The sequence below is a fragment of the Octopus sinensis genome, linkage group LG3 (assembly GCF_006345805.1).
Source record: "Octopus sinensis linkage group LG3, ASM634580v1, whole genome shotgun sequence".
Classification (NCBI taxonomy): Eukaryota; Metazoa; Mollusca; class Cephalopoda; order Octopoda; family Octopodidae; genus Octopus; species Octopus sinensis.
In genome coordinates this window covers 42,650,895-42,667,416 of record NC_042999.1, presented here as the reverse complement: position 1 = coordinate 42,667,416, position 16,522 = coordinate 42,650,895, and the positions used below count along the sequence as shown (strand labels likewise).

Below are 16,522 nucleotides of genomic sequence, written 5' to 3'. Positions count from 1 at the left end.
CTGCATACATGCATCATTATTCAACATCAGAGTTTTGTGTATGTATATGTGTTTGTATGTATGTGTTTATCCATCTATCTATTTGTCTGTCTGTCTGTCTGCCCGTCTGTCCGTTTGTCCATCCATCCATATATATATGTATGTATGTATGTGTAATTATATATATATATATATATATATATACCATCATCATCATCATCATCGTTTAACGTCCGTTTTCCATGCTAGCATGGGTTGGACGGTTCGACCAGGGTCTGGGAAGCCAGGCGGCTGCGCCAGGCTCCAGTCTGATCTGGCAGTGTTTCTACAGCTGGATTCCCTTCCTAACGCCAACTACTCCGTGAGTGTAGCGGGTGCTTTTTACGTGCCACCGGCACAGGGAGCCAGAGGAGGCTGGCAAACGGCCACAATCGGGTGGTGCTTTTTACGTGTCACCGACACGGACGTCAGTCAGGCGGCGCTGGCATCAACCATGTTCGGATGGTGCTTATTTCTATCTATCTATCTCTCTCTCTCTCTCTCTCTATATATATATATAGTATATATATATATATTATATATATATATATATATATATGTATATATATATATATATATAGAATTAAATAAATGACAAAGGAACAGGAATTATGTAATCAACCTCACTAGGCTTACAGTTGTTTCTGCTATTAGTGCAGCACACCCATGGCTAAGTGCTTGTATATCACTTTATAGTTTCTTTGTAGCTTCTAAAACTTGTTTTACTCTTTTGTTACTCTTTTACGTGTTTCAGTCATTTGACTGTGGCCATGCTGGAGCACCGCCTTTAGTCGAGCAAATTGACCCCAGGACGTATTCTTTGTAAGCCTAGTACTTATTCTATCGGTCTCTTTTGCCGAACCACTAAGTTATGGGGACGTAAAGACACCAGCATCACTTGTCAAGTGATGCTGGGGGGACAAACACAGACACACAAACACACACACATATACATATATGTGATGGGCTTCTTTCAGTTTCCGTCTACCAAATCCACTCACAAGGCTTTGGTCGGCCTGAGGCTATAGTAGAAGACACTTGGCCAAGGTGCCATGCAGTGGGATTGAACCCGGAACCATGTGGTTGGTAAGCAAGCTACTTACCACACAGCCACTCCTGCGCCTGTAAACTAATGAATTTGATTACATACTATTTGTTCCCTTGTTATTTATTCAATTTCATATTATACTCTGTGTTCACCTGACACCTTATTCAGAAGTATAAGTATGTTGATTTTTAACAGTGGGTTATTATTATCACCATGCCTAAGTGGAATCACAATGTATATATACATTTACACACACACACACACATGCGCATGCGCACACATACTCACATGCATATGCATTATGATTTTGCTTAGGCATAGTGATACTAATAACCTGGTGCTTGTACTCAACACACATATGCTTCTGAATAAGGTGTCAGGCGAATACAGAACATAATATAAAATTGAATAAATGATAAGGGAACAAATATTGCATAACCAGTTTTAGTAGTTTGCAGAAACGTTTATAAACTACAAAGCAGCCATAAGGTAATGTACAAGCACTCAGTGCTGGGTGCACTGCATTAATAATAGAAACAGCTGTAAGCTTAATAAGGTTGATTACATAATTCTTGTTCCCTTGTCATAGGAAAAAAAACTATGCCTAGTGGTGGTAGTTTAATGGAGGAGAGACTAAAGTTCATCAAATTGTGTGCCTAATCTGCTAAAGGGTGGGTGCAAGGGCATCTTCCAGTTTGATAACAAAAACATGTTGAGGTGTATACATCTTGTAAAAATTTTTGATCATAAGTTTTGAAGGTTGGTGAAATTCTTCAATGAAATAAAAAATTGTATTCTTTTAGTTATGCAGGGCCTGCACTTTTTTTATCCATGAATATATGGTCTAGACCCCTCTGTAACATCCCTTTTGATGATGTGTGGTATATTGCTGCCATTTCAGTTCCATTTATGGCTTATTAGATTTGTGTTTTTCTTTTTGTCTACATACTTGAAAGAAGACAACTGATTGGCAGATCTCTTTTTGAAATCACTTTTGCAGGGTCCATATAGTTTTTCTTTCAGCTCTCTTATTTTGTGGAACGGTGGTGATATCAGAATTGTAGATTACTGCTCTAACCATGCATGTTTGGTCTAGTGGGCAAATATCTAGGTTCCTAAGTTGCAGTTTGTGATTGTCATCTTAGTTGGCTTACATGATATTTATTGGGCTAAAGCTGTGGGAAACATTCGTGAAACATCATTTGAAGATTTTCGTATATGCTTGTCTATTGGAGTCATCTATAACTATTGGGTACATTATAACTATGGCAACTGGATCCAAACCCAGATGAGATGAGAAAGATAATCTCAAGAATCAAGAATTATTGTTTGGAATTACAAAAGAGTGTGCTTGTGCACGTGTGCACGCACACACACACTTACTTGCAAGATGATGTTAAATGCTTGAAAAGTCCAACTAGTGGAATAGATAAACTGCATGCCATAATTCTACTTGTCCATAATTTATTTTTGTTGATTGCCAGCAATAAGCAAAACATCAGCTACACCAACAGAAGCACCAATAAATAATGTTTCCTATTTCTCTTATTTGCCAAATTCTAGAACCCCGATTGCACATACACTGTCCAAGTGTCATACCTGGAAATTTACAACGAAAATGGATACGACTTGCTTGATCCAAGACACGAAGCAGCCAAGATGGAAGATCTACCGTAAGTAGTTTTTGGTTTCTTCATCTTATCACCTATTCACTCACACACCTAGCCAGTCAGCCACCTTCTTACCTATCTTTTCATTCATCCATCCATCCAGCCAGCCAGCCTGCCACCCATCTGCACATCCTTCCAGCTAACCAACCATATGTTTGGTGCCAAGGAAATGTTTTACGTCAATAAACCTAACTACTTGTACTCAACACTGCTAATTGCATCACTGCTAAATATCTGGCAACGTTTCTAGACACAAATCATCAAGCTACAGCTGTGGCTACTGCAATGTTCTTATCTAAGTAATGAATGTGAAATATCCAGCATTATAACTAAAACGTTACTGTCTATGTCTTCACCATTTTAGTTTTTGTCATGGCTGTCAGTATCATCATCATCATCATCATCATCATCATCATTGTAATCATCACTATCGCCTCCTCCCCTTCCTTCTCCTCTGTTTATTGAATTTCAATGTATAGTTTTGCAATATGATTTCAACCCTTGAACCTTGTTCAGCTTGTGTGTGTGTGTGTGTGTGTGTGTGTGTCTGCACGTGTATGTGTGTGTGTACGTGTGTGTACATACGTGGTTAAGAGGCTTGCTTTGCAATCACGTTATTTCAGGTTCAGTCCTACTGCACAGCACTCTGAGGCAAATGTTTTCTGTGATATACCCCCGGGCTGACCAATATCTTATGAGTGAACCTGGTAGAGGGGAAACTGAATAGAAGCATGTCATGTATATACATTACCATCATCATCATCATCATCATCATATAACGTCTGTTTTCCATGCTAGCATGGATTGGACGGTTCGACCAGGGCCTGGGAAGCCAGGAGGCTGCACTAGGCCCAGTCTGATCTGGCAGCGCTTCTACAGCTGGATGCCCTTCCTGATGCCAACCACTCCGTGAGTGTAGTGGGTGCTTTTTGTGTGCCACCGGCACAGGTGCCAGAGGAGGCTGGCAACAGCCATGATCGGTTAGTGCTTTTTTACATGCCACCGGCATGGAAGCTAGTCAAGGCGGCACTGGCATCAGCCATGTTCAGATGGTGCTTTTTATGTGCCACCGGCACAGGTATCACAACTACAGTTTCCATTTGATTTATATTTTGATGTTGATGTACTTGACTCAATAGGTCTCCTCAAGCACAGCAGGTCGCCCTATGATCCAAGGTAAGCACAGCAGGCCGTCCTGTGATCCAAGGTACTTTGGATGGGCTGGGGCTGCTATGTGAAGCTGGTGCAGGAAACAACCATGAACTCACGCTATTTGTCAGTTCTTCACAGTCACAGCATATCTCCAGAGGTCTCAGTCTTTTGTCATTGCCTCTGTGAGGCCCAGCGTTTGAAGGTCATGCTTGACCACCTCATACATACATATATATATTTATCTACATGCATATATATATATATATATATATATATATACACACATATATATACACACACACACACACATGCAAATTATATATATAAATATATATATACTAGCAGTATCGCCCGGCGTTGCTCGGGTTTGTAAGGGAAATAACTATATAAGCATTTTTAGAGAGTTACTTCCCTTATAGATGCCAATTCGGGCTTTCTTAGCCATTTCTGTTTTGGTGTCTTCAAGCCATGAAGTCGTTGTTCTAAAAGAACGCTGGTCTCCTTGACAACGCTTTACGACGTTGATTTCCTTACACTCCCTTCCCCACAGCTTCACGAGGGAGGGAAGAAGGGGGAGAAGCAAACAGGTGCAGGTGTGACCATGGACGCCAACTCTGCCGCCATCGACACACGAAAAATTATGCATTAAAATGGAATAAAAAATTATGTTAAATTATTTTAAAAATCGTAGACTCATCGTTGACACGCGCTAATAGCCAGACAGGCTCGATATGAATCATGACTATAAGATACTCGAATTTGGTTAAACTGCACCGCAAAATGTGGGAGTAGTTAGGAATCTAAATCGAAGGGGACAGACACTCACACAACTACAGTTTTATATATAAAGATATACACACACATCTACATATAATGTATACACACATTATTTTTTTTTTTTTTTTTTTGTACTTGTTTCAGTCATTTGACTGCGGCCATGCTGGAGCACCGCCTTTAGAGTGGTGAAAGAGTACAGCAGGGATCACCACCTCCTGCCGGAGCCTTGTGGAGCTTTTCAGGTGTTTTTTTTGCTCAATAAACACACACAACGCCCGGTCTGGGAATCGAAACTGCGATCCTCCGACCGCAAGTCCGCTGCCCTAACCACTAGGCCATTGCGCCTCCACATATATATACACACAAAACAGAAAATGGACAAGTATTGATGAACAACAATTGACTTACATCAATAATTATTTATTAATTCAATGCAAATAGACTGCATCCCATCTACCTGCTATTTCTCCTCCGAATGTTGTATGATTTTACCATTGGTATGCAAAAGTATATAAAAATATTAATAATATTTGGTAATAAAACTGATCTGAAAAAATGGGGACTTCATCAGAGGGAAGAAGATATAAAGAACACGAGCATAGAGAAGAAAAAGGGAAAAGTTGAATATGACTACCATTTTGCCAAACCGCTAAGTTACGGGGATGTAAACACATCAACACTGGTTGTCAAGTGGTGATGGAAGGACAAACACAGACACAAAGACACACAGAGATATATACATATACATACTGCAAGCTCTTTCAATTTCATTCTACCAAATCTACTCACAAGGCTTTGGCTCACCTCAGTGATAATAGTAGTAGTAGTAGTAATAGTAGTAGTAATAAAATTTTATTTAATTTTATTTGAAATGACACACACACTCACACACATTAGTAGAAGCAAATAGACCCCCACACACACACATTAAAGCTTTACCTTTCAAAATGCTTTAGGGGTCAATAAATAAAGTACTAATCAGAGGTATTGGATAGGCAGAATCATTAGAGCATTAGGTGGGATACCTTGCAGTATTGGTCCTGGTGATTTGCAGTCCTATTCAATGCTCAATTTCCACTGTGACTTAATTGGGTAACAGATTTAAGCCATGGTTTGGATTAAAACCATTGACTACCTTTTGGGTACCTTAACTAGAGCAATCCATTCCTTTGCAATGACTAGCTCTTAGATGCCTTTAGTGGGACCATCCATTCTGTTGCAAGGCTTCAAGTCTGGTTGCAAAGATTCTGTTGCAAGGTTTCAAGCTAGGTCTCTGGTTTTAGGATATCTTTCTCTTTCGTTTCCTTCCACAAGTGTCAGGGACCTCTGCAAGGGGTCATGACAACCAACTTTTCCTTTGACTAAGTGTTAAAAAAAAAAGTGAAACCATGTGGTTACAAAGCAAGCAACATAACTAGAATCTTGCTTTCCAGCCACTAGGTTCTGGATTCAGTCCTACTGCACAGCACCTAGGTCTTCTATTCATTCTATACCTCCGGGCTGTCCAATGCATTGTAAATGAATTTTGTAGTTAGAGACTGTGTGTAAAAATCAGTCCAACCCATGCAATAATGGAAAAGTGTATATAAAATTTATGATGATGATTGTATATGACATCATATGTGTTTGTGAAACTACTGTTTTGAAATATCTCTCTTAGACTCATATTCAAATTCAGCTTGCACATGTGCTGATGTATTTATTTTTTTGTGATTCCAGTAAGGTGACATTGCTTGAGGACCCAGAACAGAATATACACCTGAAGAATTTAAGTCTCCAACAAGCGACCAATGAGGAAGAGGCACTGAATTTTCTGTTTGTTGGGGATACAAATAGAATGATTGCTGAGGTAAATTATATATGTACATGTGTTTGAGTATGTGCATGGGTGAATGAATATACACAAATATGTATCTGTCTGTCTGTCTGTCTGTCTGTCTGTCTGTCTCTCTCTCTCTCTCTCTCTCTCTCTCTCTCTATATATATATATATATATATATATATTTATATATATCAGAGTGGCTGTGTGGTAAGAAGCTTGTTTGTCCATCCTAAAGGTCACTATGTCCGGTCTTTGGTGCTCTAACACCTTGTCTATCTGGAAGTCAAAGTCCCAGAGGACTTTTGCTTTCCCTTTTCCGCCATTACCTTTTCTGGTGTATGTTGGTATTAAGCACCTGTTACCTTGTATCCATACTTCCAGCATAGTAGCCAATGAAGGTTCTGTACTACCTTGTTATATGTGCACTTGTACTCTTTCACAAACACTAACAATGTGAGTCATGCTTTCGACCCCCTTCCTACACATTTGCAGAGGTTCGTTGTACTTGTGTGATAAATATTGTATATCTCTTTTTCACTGAGTTGGTATACAATGCCTGATCCTGGGCAGCAAGGATTAGGTTTTCATTCTTCTTTTTTAGGTTACCCCTGCTGAGCTGCCTCCCTGATGCTTCTTCAGCTTTTAAGTTGTTAGTTTCATGGTGGAACTGACCATGTAATTCTATGTGGAGTAGAATTTCATCTCTCTCGTTGACTATTTGTGATAAGAATTGATTAGCATTCTCAAGTCCAGTTTTGGTAAATCCTTCAGTAATAGCAGCATAAATGTAGCAGATCTTGTTTGCTATTTACCAAAAATTCTGCCATGTTTTCACTGTTGATGCACTTCTCTATGCCTAATCACCCCTTGTCCACCTTTACACCACTTCATGTAGAGCCTGTGTACGTCCACTTTAGGGTGGAGGGCACCCTAATGTTGTGCGATTGAGGTGGTCAATCTCTGCTCTTGTCCATTTCCAGATGGGTGCACTATAGTGGACTACAGCAACAGCCCATATGTTGATGGCAGTCACAAAGTTCCTTGAGTTGAGTTTTGATTTCAAGAGAAGTCTGACGCACTTCAAATATGCAGTGATAACCTTGTCTTTCATTTCTCTGTGCAAGATATTGTCCAGCTCCAGAATGGGTCTTCCATTCTCTCTCCTTTTGACAATTCTATGCCCTTACAATCTGCTCTTTTCCCCCCATTTCAAAGTGAGCACTACTCACTTCATGATACTGAATTCCATCCCTATATCTTTGCTGCACATCTGTACAGTCTCAACCAGCGTCTCCATTACAGGCTCTGTTTTTGTGAACAGTTTTAAATCATCCATGAAGAGAAGGTGGTTGAGCTGAGGTCCCTTCTTTCTCAGCTCATAGTGCTTGTTGATTTAGTGTAGGACTACAGAAAGTGAGATCAAGGCTATAACAAATAACAAAGGTGAACAAGAGTCTCTTCGGAAGATAGATACTTTATTATTATTATTATTATTATTATTATTATTATTATTATTATTATTATTATTATCATTGTTATTATTATCACTATTATTATTGTTATTATTATTGTTATTATTATTATTATTATTATTATTATTATTATTATTATATTATTATTATTATTGTTATTATTATTACTATTATTATTATTATTATTATTATTATTATTATTATTATTATTATGTTACTTCTCAGAGTGTTTGCTCTTGTTTGCTCTGGTTGATTTTGTGAGAGTGGACAACAGCTTGTTGTCAGAGGTCTCACAGGGTCTTTTTCTGTACATTATAAGCTTTGATAATTAGTTGTTAATTTATCATTGAAGACATTTAACACCCAAATACCAATCTCAAAATCCTAGCTGTCCGCTGCAGAGCAGTCTTTTGGGCTTGCTCTGCTCTCATGTCAATTCTGATTTCTGTGACATATTTCTTGAACTTGGTTGTTAGAGCTCCGAGTGCCCTTACATCTACTAGGATGACAGACACTCTCTTCGTAGTTCACATTCTAGCAATTTTCTCTTTTCATCTTTTCTAGTTCTTTGTCACTTATACATACATCCCCAGGTATTGCAATATCTATATCTATTTATATACATATCATTATTATTTAAAACAGTTTGATTTGGCTCTGTGTGATTTATAATTTTGCCGGTTTCTTACAGAAACTGGTTTGTTCAGGATTAGATTATTGAATTAGTAATCTGAGCTTGAACGATCTGGATTTTTGTCAGAAGTTTGTGAAACTTTAAGCTGCATGGAGCTGAACCTAACTGTTTTAAATAATAGCATCTGTAACTCCTACTAAATGTGATGAGTGCCTCTCTCTTACATTTGTCCACTCACTCATATATATATATATATATATGCATATGTACATATAAATGCATGTATGTGTGTGTACATGTATATGTGATTTTAAGTATGTATATATGTGTCTGTATATATATATATATCTCCACAGGAAAGGAGAGAGAGGGAGAAAGAGATATAAACACACATCTACGCATTTTTATTTAACGAAACAAAAACAAAGGAATCCTCCTCCCCTGTCAAAAACCCAACAACAAGAATAACAACAAAAAAGACATGCTTCCATTGTTCAATTCTATTCACGTTTGTATGAATTTACATCTTGAAACAGCCATTTATTTATCTCTTCCATTTCCATATTATTTTATTTGAGTTGGTCTTTTTTTTTTTATTATTTCATATGTTGATGCTGTTCAAAATATTCCTATTTCTACCCCCACCAACAATAAAAAATAAATATAAATAAATAAAAACAAGGAAAACACACACCGCAAAAATATATATTTCATTTATTTCTTTAACTATTTTGTCTTCAATCCCCATACACACTAGAAATCATAAAGAATAAAGAATAAAAAAAAACAACCCAAAATCTACACAACACATCAACAGTAAAACTAATAAAAATAAAGAACAATAAAGAATTATTACAAATCACAATCTTTCATATTTATGCATTTTTTGGTGCAGCGTGGTGTGTGATAGTGTGTTTGTTGCTTTTTTTTACTGTATGTATATTCCCTTGTATGCATGTTATGTATGTATGTGTTTGTGAATTTTAGTGTGTAGATGATGCATTATTAGCATTTGTACTACAGTACACTGTTATGAGGAATGCATTCTTCTTGTACAGGCAGTTGATAAATCATTCATGTCTTGAATTCATGTTGTTCAATCATGTTTTGCTAAGCTCACTGCTGATAAATCTAACTGGCAATCTGTATGTTCTCAGCTCAGAAGTTCTTTTCTTTTTTTATTTACGTATTATCCTTTTTTTTTTTTGGTTCGATTTTGGTTTGGTATTTTTGGTGTTCTTTTAGCCCATTTTTTATGTGATTTTTTTGTGATCATTTTTCTTGCCTTCTTGTTATCTTTCATATCAAAGTTTATGTACCCATAAGTATATTCATACACATACATATGTGTATGTATGTGCATATGTACACACACACACACACACACACAGCTATCTATCATATATACATACATATATATATATATATATATATATATATATATATATATATATATTATACAAGGTGTCTGCCCAAAATGTACACACATATTGAAGGATTATCAAGTCAGTGCTTCTTAGAATACCTTACATTTCCAAAATTTAATAGAATCTACAGACAGAATTACATTTTTACACTGCTTTTCAAACTGATAACAGTTCTGGTCGAGACACTGCTGACAACACAAAGCAATGGAGCTGCAAACATCAAGAAACACTTCATTAAATGTTCATTAACTGTCAGTGGTTTTTGTACCATACACTTTAATTTTTAATTATTCCCATATAAATGATTGTAGGCATATGTGATCTGGGGAATGCAAAAGCTATTCTGTGGACATTTTCATCCAATCCGCCTGTTTGGCAAAGTCTCATCAAGGTAGACTCTTACATTATAATGGTAGAGGCTCCACATCTTCAAAGTCCCTTTGAATGTTTGACATGACAGATCATCACATCAAGTTCAAATAAATGGAACCAGTCACAGTACCATCCAAAAATAAGTCCAATTAATCCTTACTGTAACTTCCAGTAAATTAACATGATGTTTCTATGTAATATATGAATTCTCAGATTCCCAGTAAGTGCATTTGTCGCCATTAATTGAGCTGTTTAATTTAAATATAGCCTCATCATTCCAAATAATTTTTGTTAGAAAGTATGCATCCTCTAACCATCTTATCAAGTACCACTTGCAAAACTCCTCTTTTCAGTCCAGATCGTCTTCACTGAGAGTATGCATTATTCTTTGAATGTAACATTTCCAATAACAGTGCTTCAACATACAGTAATGTAGGTGACGTAAAAAAGCACCTGGTCCACACTATAAAGTGGTTGACATGAGGAAGGGCATCTGGCACTAAAACCCATGCCAAACAAACATTGAAGCTTGATGCAGTTCTTGGACACAACGGTTCCTATCAAATCATCTAGGCCATGCCAACATGGAACATGGATGGTAAAGGAGAATGTTATATATATATGGGTGACTGCTAGTCTTCCATGAACAAAAGACATTTTTTTACTCTTTTTGCTGATTCCCATGACTCTCTGTCACCATCCAATTTCATTATTATCCTGCTCACTTAAGTGAAAGCAGGGCATTCTAGTCACTTGTCATTGTCTGTGTGTTTGCAAAATTACTGGAAAATGGCTGAGCAGATTTTCACCAAATTTGGCAGAAATACTCATTGGATGAGGAGTTCAAAATGATGGAAATTTAGTTTGATTATCTTCAAAACTGGTGGACAGGTGAATCAAAATGTTTTGACTATGCAGATTTTTTGCGAAAGAATTTATGTGCATGCAAGGTATGCATTGTTTTGGTATGTTCTCAGCACAAGAATCTCTTACTAGCTCATAAAATCATGTATTATGTCTATTGAATACTGTTTATCTCTCACCAGATGGAGTACTTTTTTTGCTGATCTTACCATCATACATCATAGAACAGTACACAATATATATATATATATATATATATATATATATATATATATATATATACATATATAATTTTATTTGACCTTGTTCTGCATATGTATAAATCATGGTGTACCTATACACGTAGATACATGAGGATACATACATAGATATGTGACTCCGTGTGTGCATGTGTGTGTGTGTGTGTGTACAGTGATGGATTTGAAGGTTTTGTTTATTTATGAGTTGAATTTTTAATTTCACTGAAGTATAAATACCTATAATGGTGATATTTAAAAAAAAATTAAAAGTAACGAAAAAAATTTTTTTTTTAAATCGAACTTACAAATTTCCTGATAACCAAGTGCTTATATTATCTATATCCTACAATGAACATTTGATTCACCTGCCATCATCAAAAGACATTGAAAACACTTCTCAAATTCTATGCAATATTTTCTATAAGTATTTCATTTTGTTCACTCACTTTCTTTTTCATAACCATAATTATTATTTGAATAATTATTTATTTTACTCATATGCATTTGGCATAGACATTGATCAAGTATACTTTTAGCTATCATCTACTTAGGGTTCTAATCCTTTTTTAGTCAAACACTTACAAAGTTTAATTCAGTTCAATTAAAAAGCATGTGTAAGCATCACATTGTAAGCCACACTATAATTTGTGAAAAATTTATCTGACACTCTTTTTTATCTGTGCACATCACCCCTCAAATAAACCTTTTTTCTTTATGAATTTGTTTTGGAAGCTTGAGTCATAATGAATCTTTCATTTGCTGATTACACAACCATAGATGTCACCCTATGGATGTGTTGCATTACTCTCTCTAGTGAGTTTGATGACCCTGACCAGAGATCTTCTAGAATTCCTCCACTCAATATCAGTGTAAGAAGCACCATTGGTTCAGTTTAGCTCCTCCGTTACCACTTCATAATCTGCCATGCTGCAGTCCCATGATTCCACTGTATTCCTGGCAGGGTGGCTGAATGGGTGCTGTGCCTTGACAAAGGGCAGCTCGTAACTATACAGGACATGGTTATTGCTCCATAAGGTATTTTCAAATACTCAGCCAAGAAAGAAGGACATTTAGCCATCCTTTAATCCTGCAGTAGTAGAAGTAGTAGTAGTAGTAGTAGTAGTAGTAGAAGTGCCTCAGGTTAACTGATCAAGAAATCAGGTGAGAAATGCAACAAAGACTTACAAACGTACAGAATCAATGACAGACTAACGAAATCAAAGAAATAAAACATTTCTGTATGCAGAAATCTCAATCTGATTTTAAAAAAAAGGCTGTACTGAAGATATAGCAAGAACATAACCAAATTTTACTTAATCGTCCTTTGAATGAATTTCCTTGAGAGTAGTGACAATGTGTCACACCAAATTGTATCTCAACATCTGGCTATCTGCTCTCGTTACAATAACTCAATGTATTTTTACCATGATCATACTTTTTTTTTTTTTTTTGGAGGAATTTAGGACTTCTGGATGTGTGGTAAGAAGTCTGCTTCTCAACCACATTGTTTAAGGTATAGAATCCCTGTGTGGCATTTTGGGCGAGTGTCTTCTACTATAGTTTTGGTCTGCCCAAAGCCTTGTGAGTCAATTTGGTAGACAGAAACTGGCAGAAACATTAGCAAGCTGGGCGAAATGCTTAGCAGTATTTCGTCTGTCTTTACGGTCTGAGTTCAAATTCTGCCGAGGTCGACTTTGCCTTTCATCCTTTTGGGGGTCAATAAATTAAGTACCAGTTACGCACTGGAGTCGATGTAATTGACTTATCCCTTTGTCTGTCCTTGTTTGTCCACTCTATGTTTAGCCCCTTGTGGGTAGTAAAGAAATAGGTATTTCATCTGTCTTTATGTTCTGAGTTCAAATTCCACCGAGGTCGACTTTGCCTTTCATCCTTTCAGGGTCAATAAATTAAGTACCAGTTACAAACTGGAGTCGACGTAATTGACTTAATCCCTTTGTCTGTCTTTGTTTGTCCCCTCTATGTTTAACCCCTTGTGAGCAATAAAAAAGTAAGAAACTGAAAGAAACCCATCATGTATTTTTCTCTGTGTGTGTGTGTATGTATGTGTGTGTGTATGTATGTGTGTGTGTGGGTGTGTGTTTGTCCTCTCACCACTTGACAAGCAGTGTTGGTGGATATACACCCCTGTAACTTAATTGTTTGGTGAAAATGATTGATAAAATAAGTCCCAGGCATAAAAATATAAGTACTGGGGTCAGTTTATTCAACTAAAATTATTCAAGGCATTGTTCCAGCATGGCCACAGTCTGATGGCTGAAACAAGTAAAAAATAGAAAATTTCATATCTAAGGCAATGGTGTGTGATTTGAGGGGATTTGACTGCTATTTATATCAGCTGATGTTTAGCCTCAGTTCAGCCATAATTGAGCAAACCTATGAACCATGAGATCCCATATATGACTAACTCATTTTTTCCCCCCTTTTTTTTTCACGCACTCTGCGTCTGTGTTATTTTTTAAAGATTTTTAAAGATTGACGTCAACACCAACATCAAAATGAAAATCAAATGGAAATTGTAGTTAAGATACCGGTGACATGTTAAAAGCACCATCCGAACATGGCAGATGCCAGTGCTGCCTGACTGGTGTCCGTGTCTGTGACACGTAAAAGCACCAACCGATCGTGGACATTTGCCAGCCTCCTCTGGTCCCTGTGCTGGTGGCACGTATAAAGCATCTACTACACTCACGGAGTGGTTGGCATTAGGAAGGGCATCCAGCTGTAGAAATACTGCCAGATCAGACTGGAGCCTGGTGCAGCCTCCTGGCTTCCCAGACCCCGGTCGAACCGTCCAACCCATGCTAGCATGGAAAACGGACGTTGAACGATGACAATGATGATGATGTAGAGTATGATTGGTAGACCATTTGGCTGCCCTTTCCATTACAATAAATGTATGCATAGAGGTGCTCTCATCGACTCTTAGCAATTTTATAGTAATCAGATAAATAATATCTGTCATTACATTATCTGTTATCATCTCTATCATGATATCTTTGTCTCAGCAAAATTATATCTACTTTTCTTATATTTTCAGACTCCGATGAATCAAGCTTCTACTCGCTCACACTGTATATTCACAATTCATCTCACTTCTCGACAGATTGGTTCAACTTCTCTCCGAAAATCTAAACTTCATCTTGTTGACCTCGCAGGGTATGTATATATTTATATATATCATCATCAATATCATCATCGTTTAACGTCCACTTTCCATGCTAGCATGGGTTGGATGATTTGACTGGACTGAGGTCTGGTGAACCAGATGGCTGCACCAAACTCCAATCTGATCTGGCAGAGTTTCTACAGCTGGATGCCCTTCCTAACGCCAACCACTCCGAGAGTTTAGTGGGTGCTTTTATATGCCACCGGCACGAGTGCCAGTCAAGCGGTACTGGCAATGGCTACGCTCAAATGGTGCTTTTTATGTGCCACCTTCACAGGAGCCAGTCCAGCGACACTGGCAACAACCTCGCTCAAATGTTTTTCACGTGCCACCTGCACAAGTGCTAGTAAGGCAATGCAGGTGATGATCACGCTCGAATGGTGTTTTTAACATGCCATTGGCACGGAGGCCAGCTTGTTGCTCTGGCAAAGATCTCACTTGTATGGTACTCTTAGCACTCCACTAGCACAGATGCCAGTCATCGAATTTGATTTCGATTTTGATTTCACTTGCCTCAACAAGTCTTCACAAGCAGAGTTTAGTGTCCAATGAAAGAAAGGCACACATAAGTGGACTGGTTACACTCCTGGCATAGGCCACAATGTTTTGGTCTCACTTGCGCTTGCCGTGTTTTCTCAAGCACCATTATCACAATCATCATCAGTTAACTTCTATGTTCCATGCTGGCCTGGGTTGGTTGGCTTGATAGGATTCAAAGGGTCAAGGACTGTATTATGCTCCAGTCTCTGCTTTGGCATTATTTCTGCAGCTGGACAGCCTTCCTAATGCCACTTTATAGCATATAATGGGGTCTTTTTTTTCCCCTTTCCATCAGCACTGGTGCAGTTACCAAGTAGTTTGCAAGGTTAGAAATCCTGAAGGGACAACTTTATGATACAAGTTGAAAAGTCATACTTTTGCATGAGAGAAAGGGCCAGAATCAAGTTTATTGCTGTTGCAATCTAATGACTGAAACAAGCAAAAGATAAAGATTAATGAAGACAAAATAAATAAATAAAATAAAATAAATGTGGAGTAGGCATAGGAGTGGCTGTGTGGTAAGAAGCTTGCTTACCAACCACATGGTTCCGGGTTCAGTCCCACTGTGTGGCACCTTGGGCATGTGTCTTCTACTATACCCTCGGGCCGACCAAAGCCTTGTGAATAGATTTGGTAGGCGCAAACTGAAAGGAGCCCATCGTATATATGTATACATACATACACATATATATATATATATATATATATATATATATATGTGTGTGTGTGTGTGTATATGTTTGTATGTCTGTGTTTGTCCCCCTAACATCGCTTGACAATCGATGCTGGTGTGTTCATGTCCCTGTAACTTAGTGGTTCAGCAAAAGAGACTGATAGCATAAGTACTAGGCTTACAAAGAATAAGCCCTGAGGTCGATTTGCTCAACTAAAGGCAGTGCTCCAGTATGGCCACAGTCAAATGATTGAAACAAGTAAAAGAGTAAAAGAGAATCTCCAGTAGCTGTCTACCTTGGGTAAATTGAGGAAATACCCACGCAAAAGTGTCGGATTACTCTGCCGTCTCCAAGGCATCAGGAATGACCTCTTTTTGTTTCTTTCATTGTAACTTAGAAAAGCATATTCCGTGATATTAATAAAACAGAAATTGTATTAATAGATGAAAGGATTATTTTTAAAGCAGTCTGCAAGAATATTGGTAATTGATTTCCTTTGTTATATTTCAGATCTGAGCGAGTTGCTAAAAGTGGCGCTAATGGCCTGCTGTTGACTGAAGCCAAATATATTAATTTGTCCTTGCACTATTTGGAACAAGTGAGTTGTGGCAATCATACTAATTAAA

General features: G+C 37.6%; 1 protein-coding gene across 3 annotated transcripts in view; it reads left to right on the top strand.

Annotated features, from left to right (window-relative positions):
- Positions 1–16,522, top strand: part of LOC115209440 (kinesin-like protein KIF6) — a 301,512-nt gene that overhangs the window by 79,033 nt on the left and 205,957 nt on the right. For all 3 annotated transcript variants that reach the window (XM_036500945.1, XM_036500944.1, XM_036500946.1), the window contains exons 6-9: positions 2,630–2,739; positions 6,385–6,514; positions 14,554–14,672; positions 16,407–16,494. In XM_036500945.1, the coding sequence (XP_036356838.1) occupies positions 2,630–2,739; positions 6,385–6,514; positions 14,554–14,672; positions 16,407–16,494 (447 nt within the window). The remainder of the gene's footprint in view (positions 1–2,629; positions 2,740–6,384; positions 6,515–14,553; positions 14,673–16,406; positions 16,495–16,522) is intronic.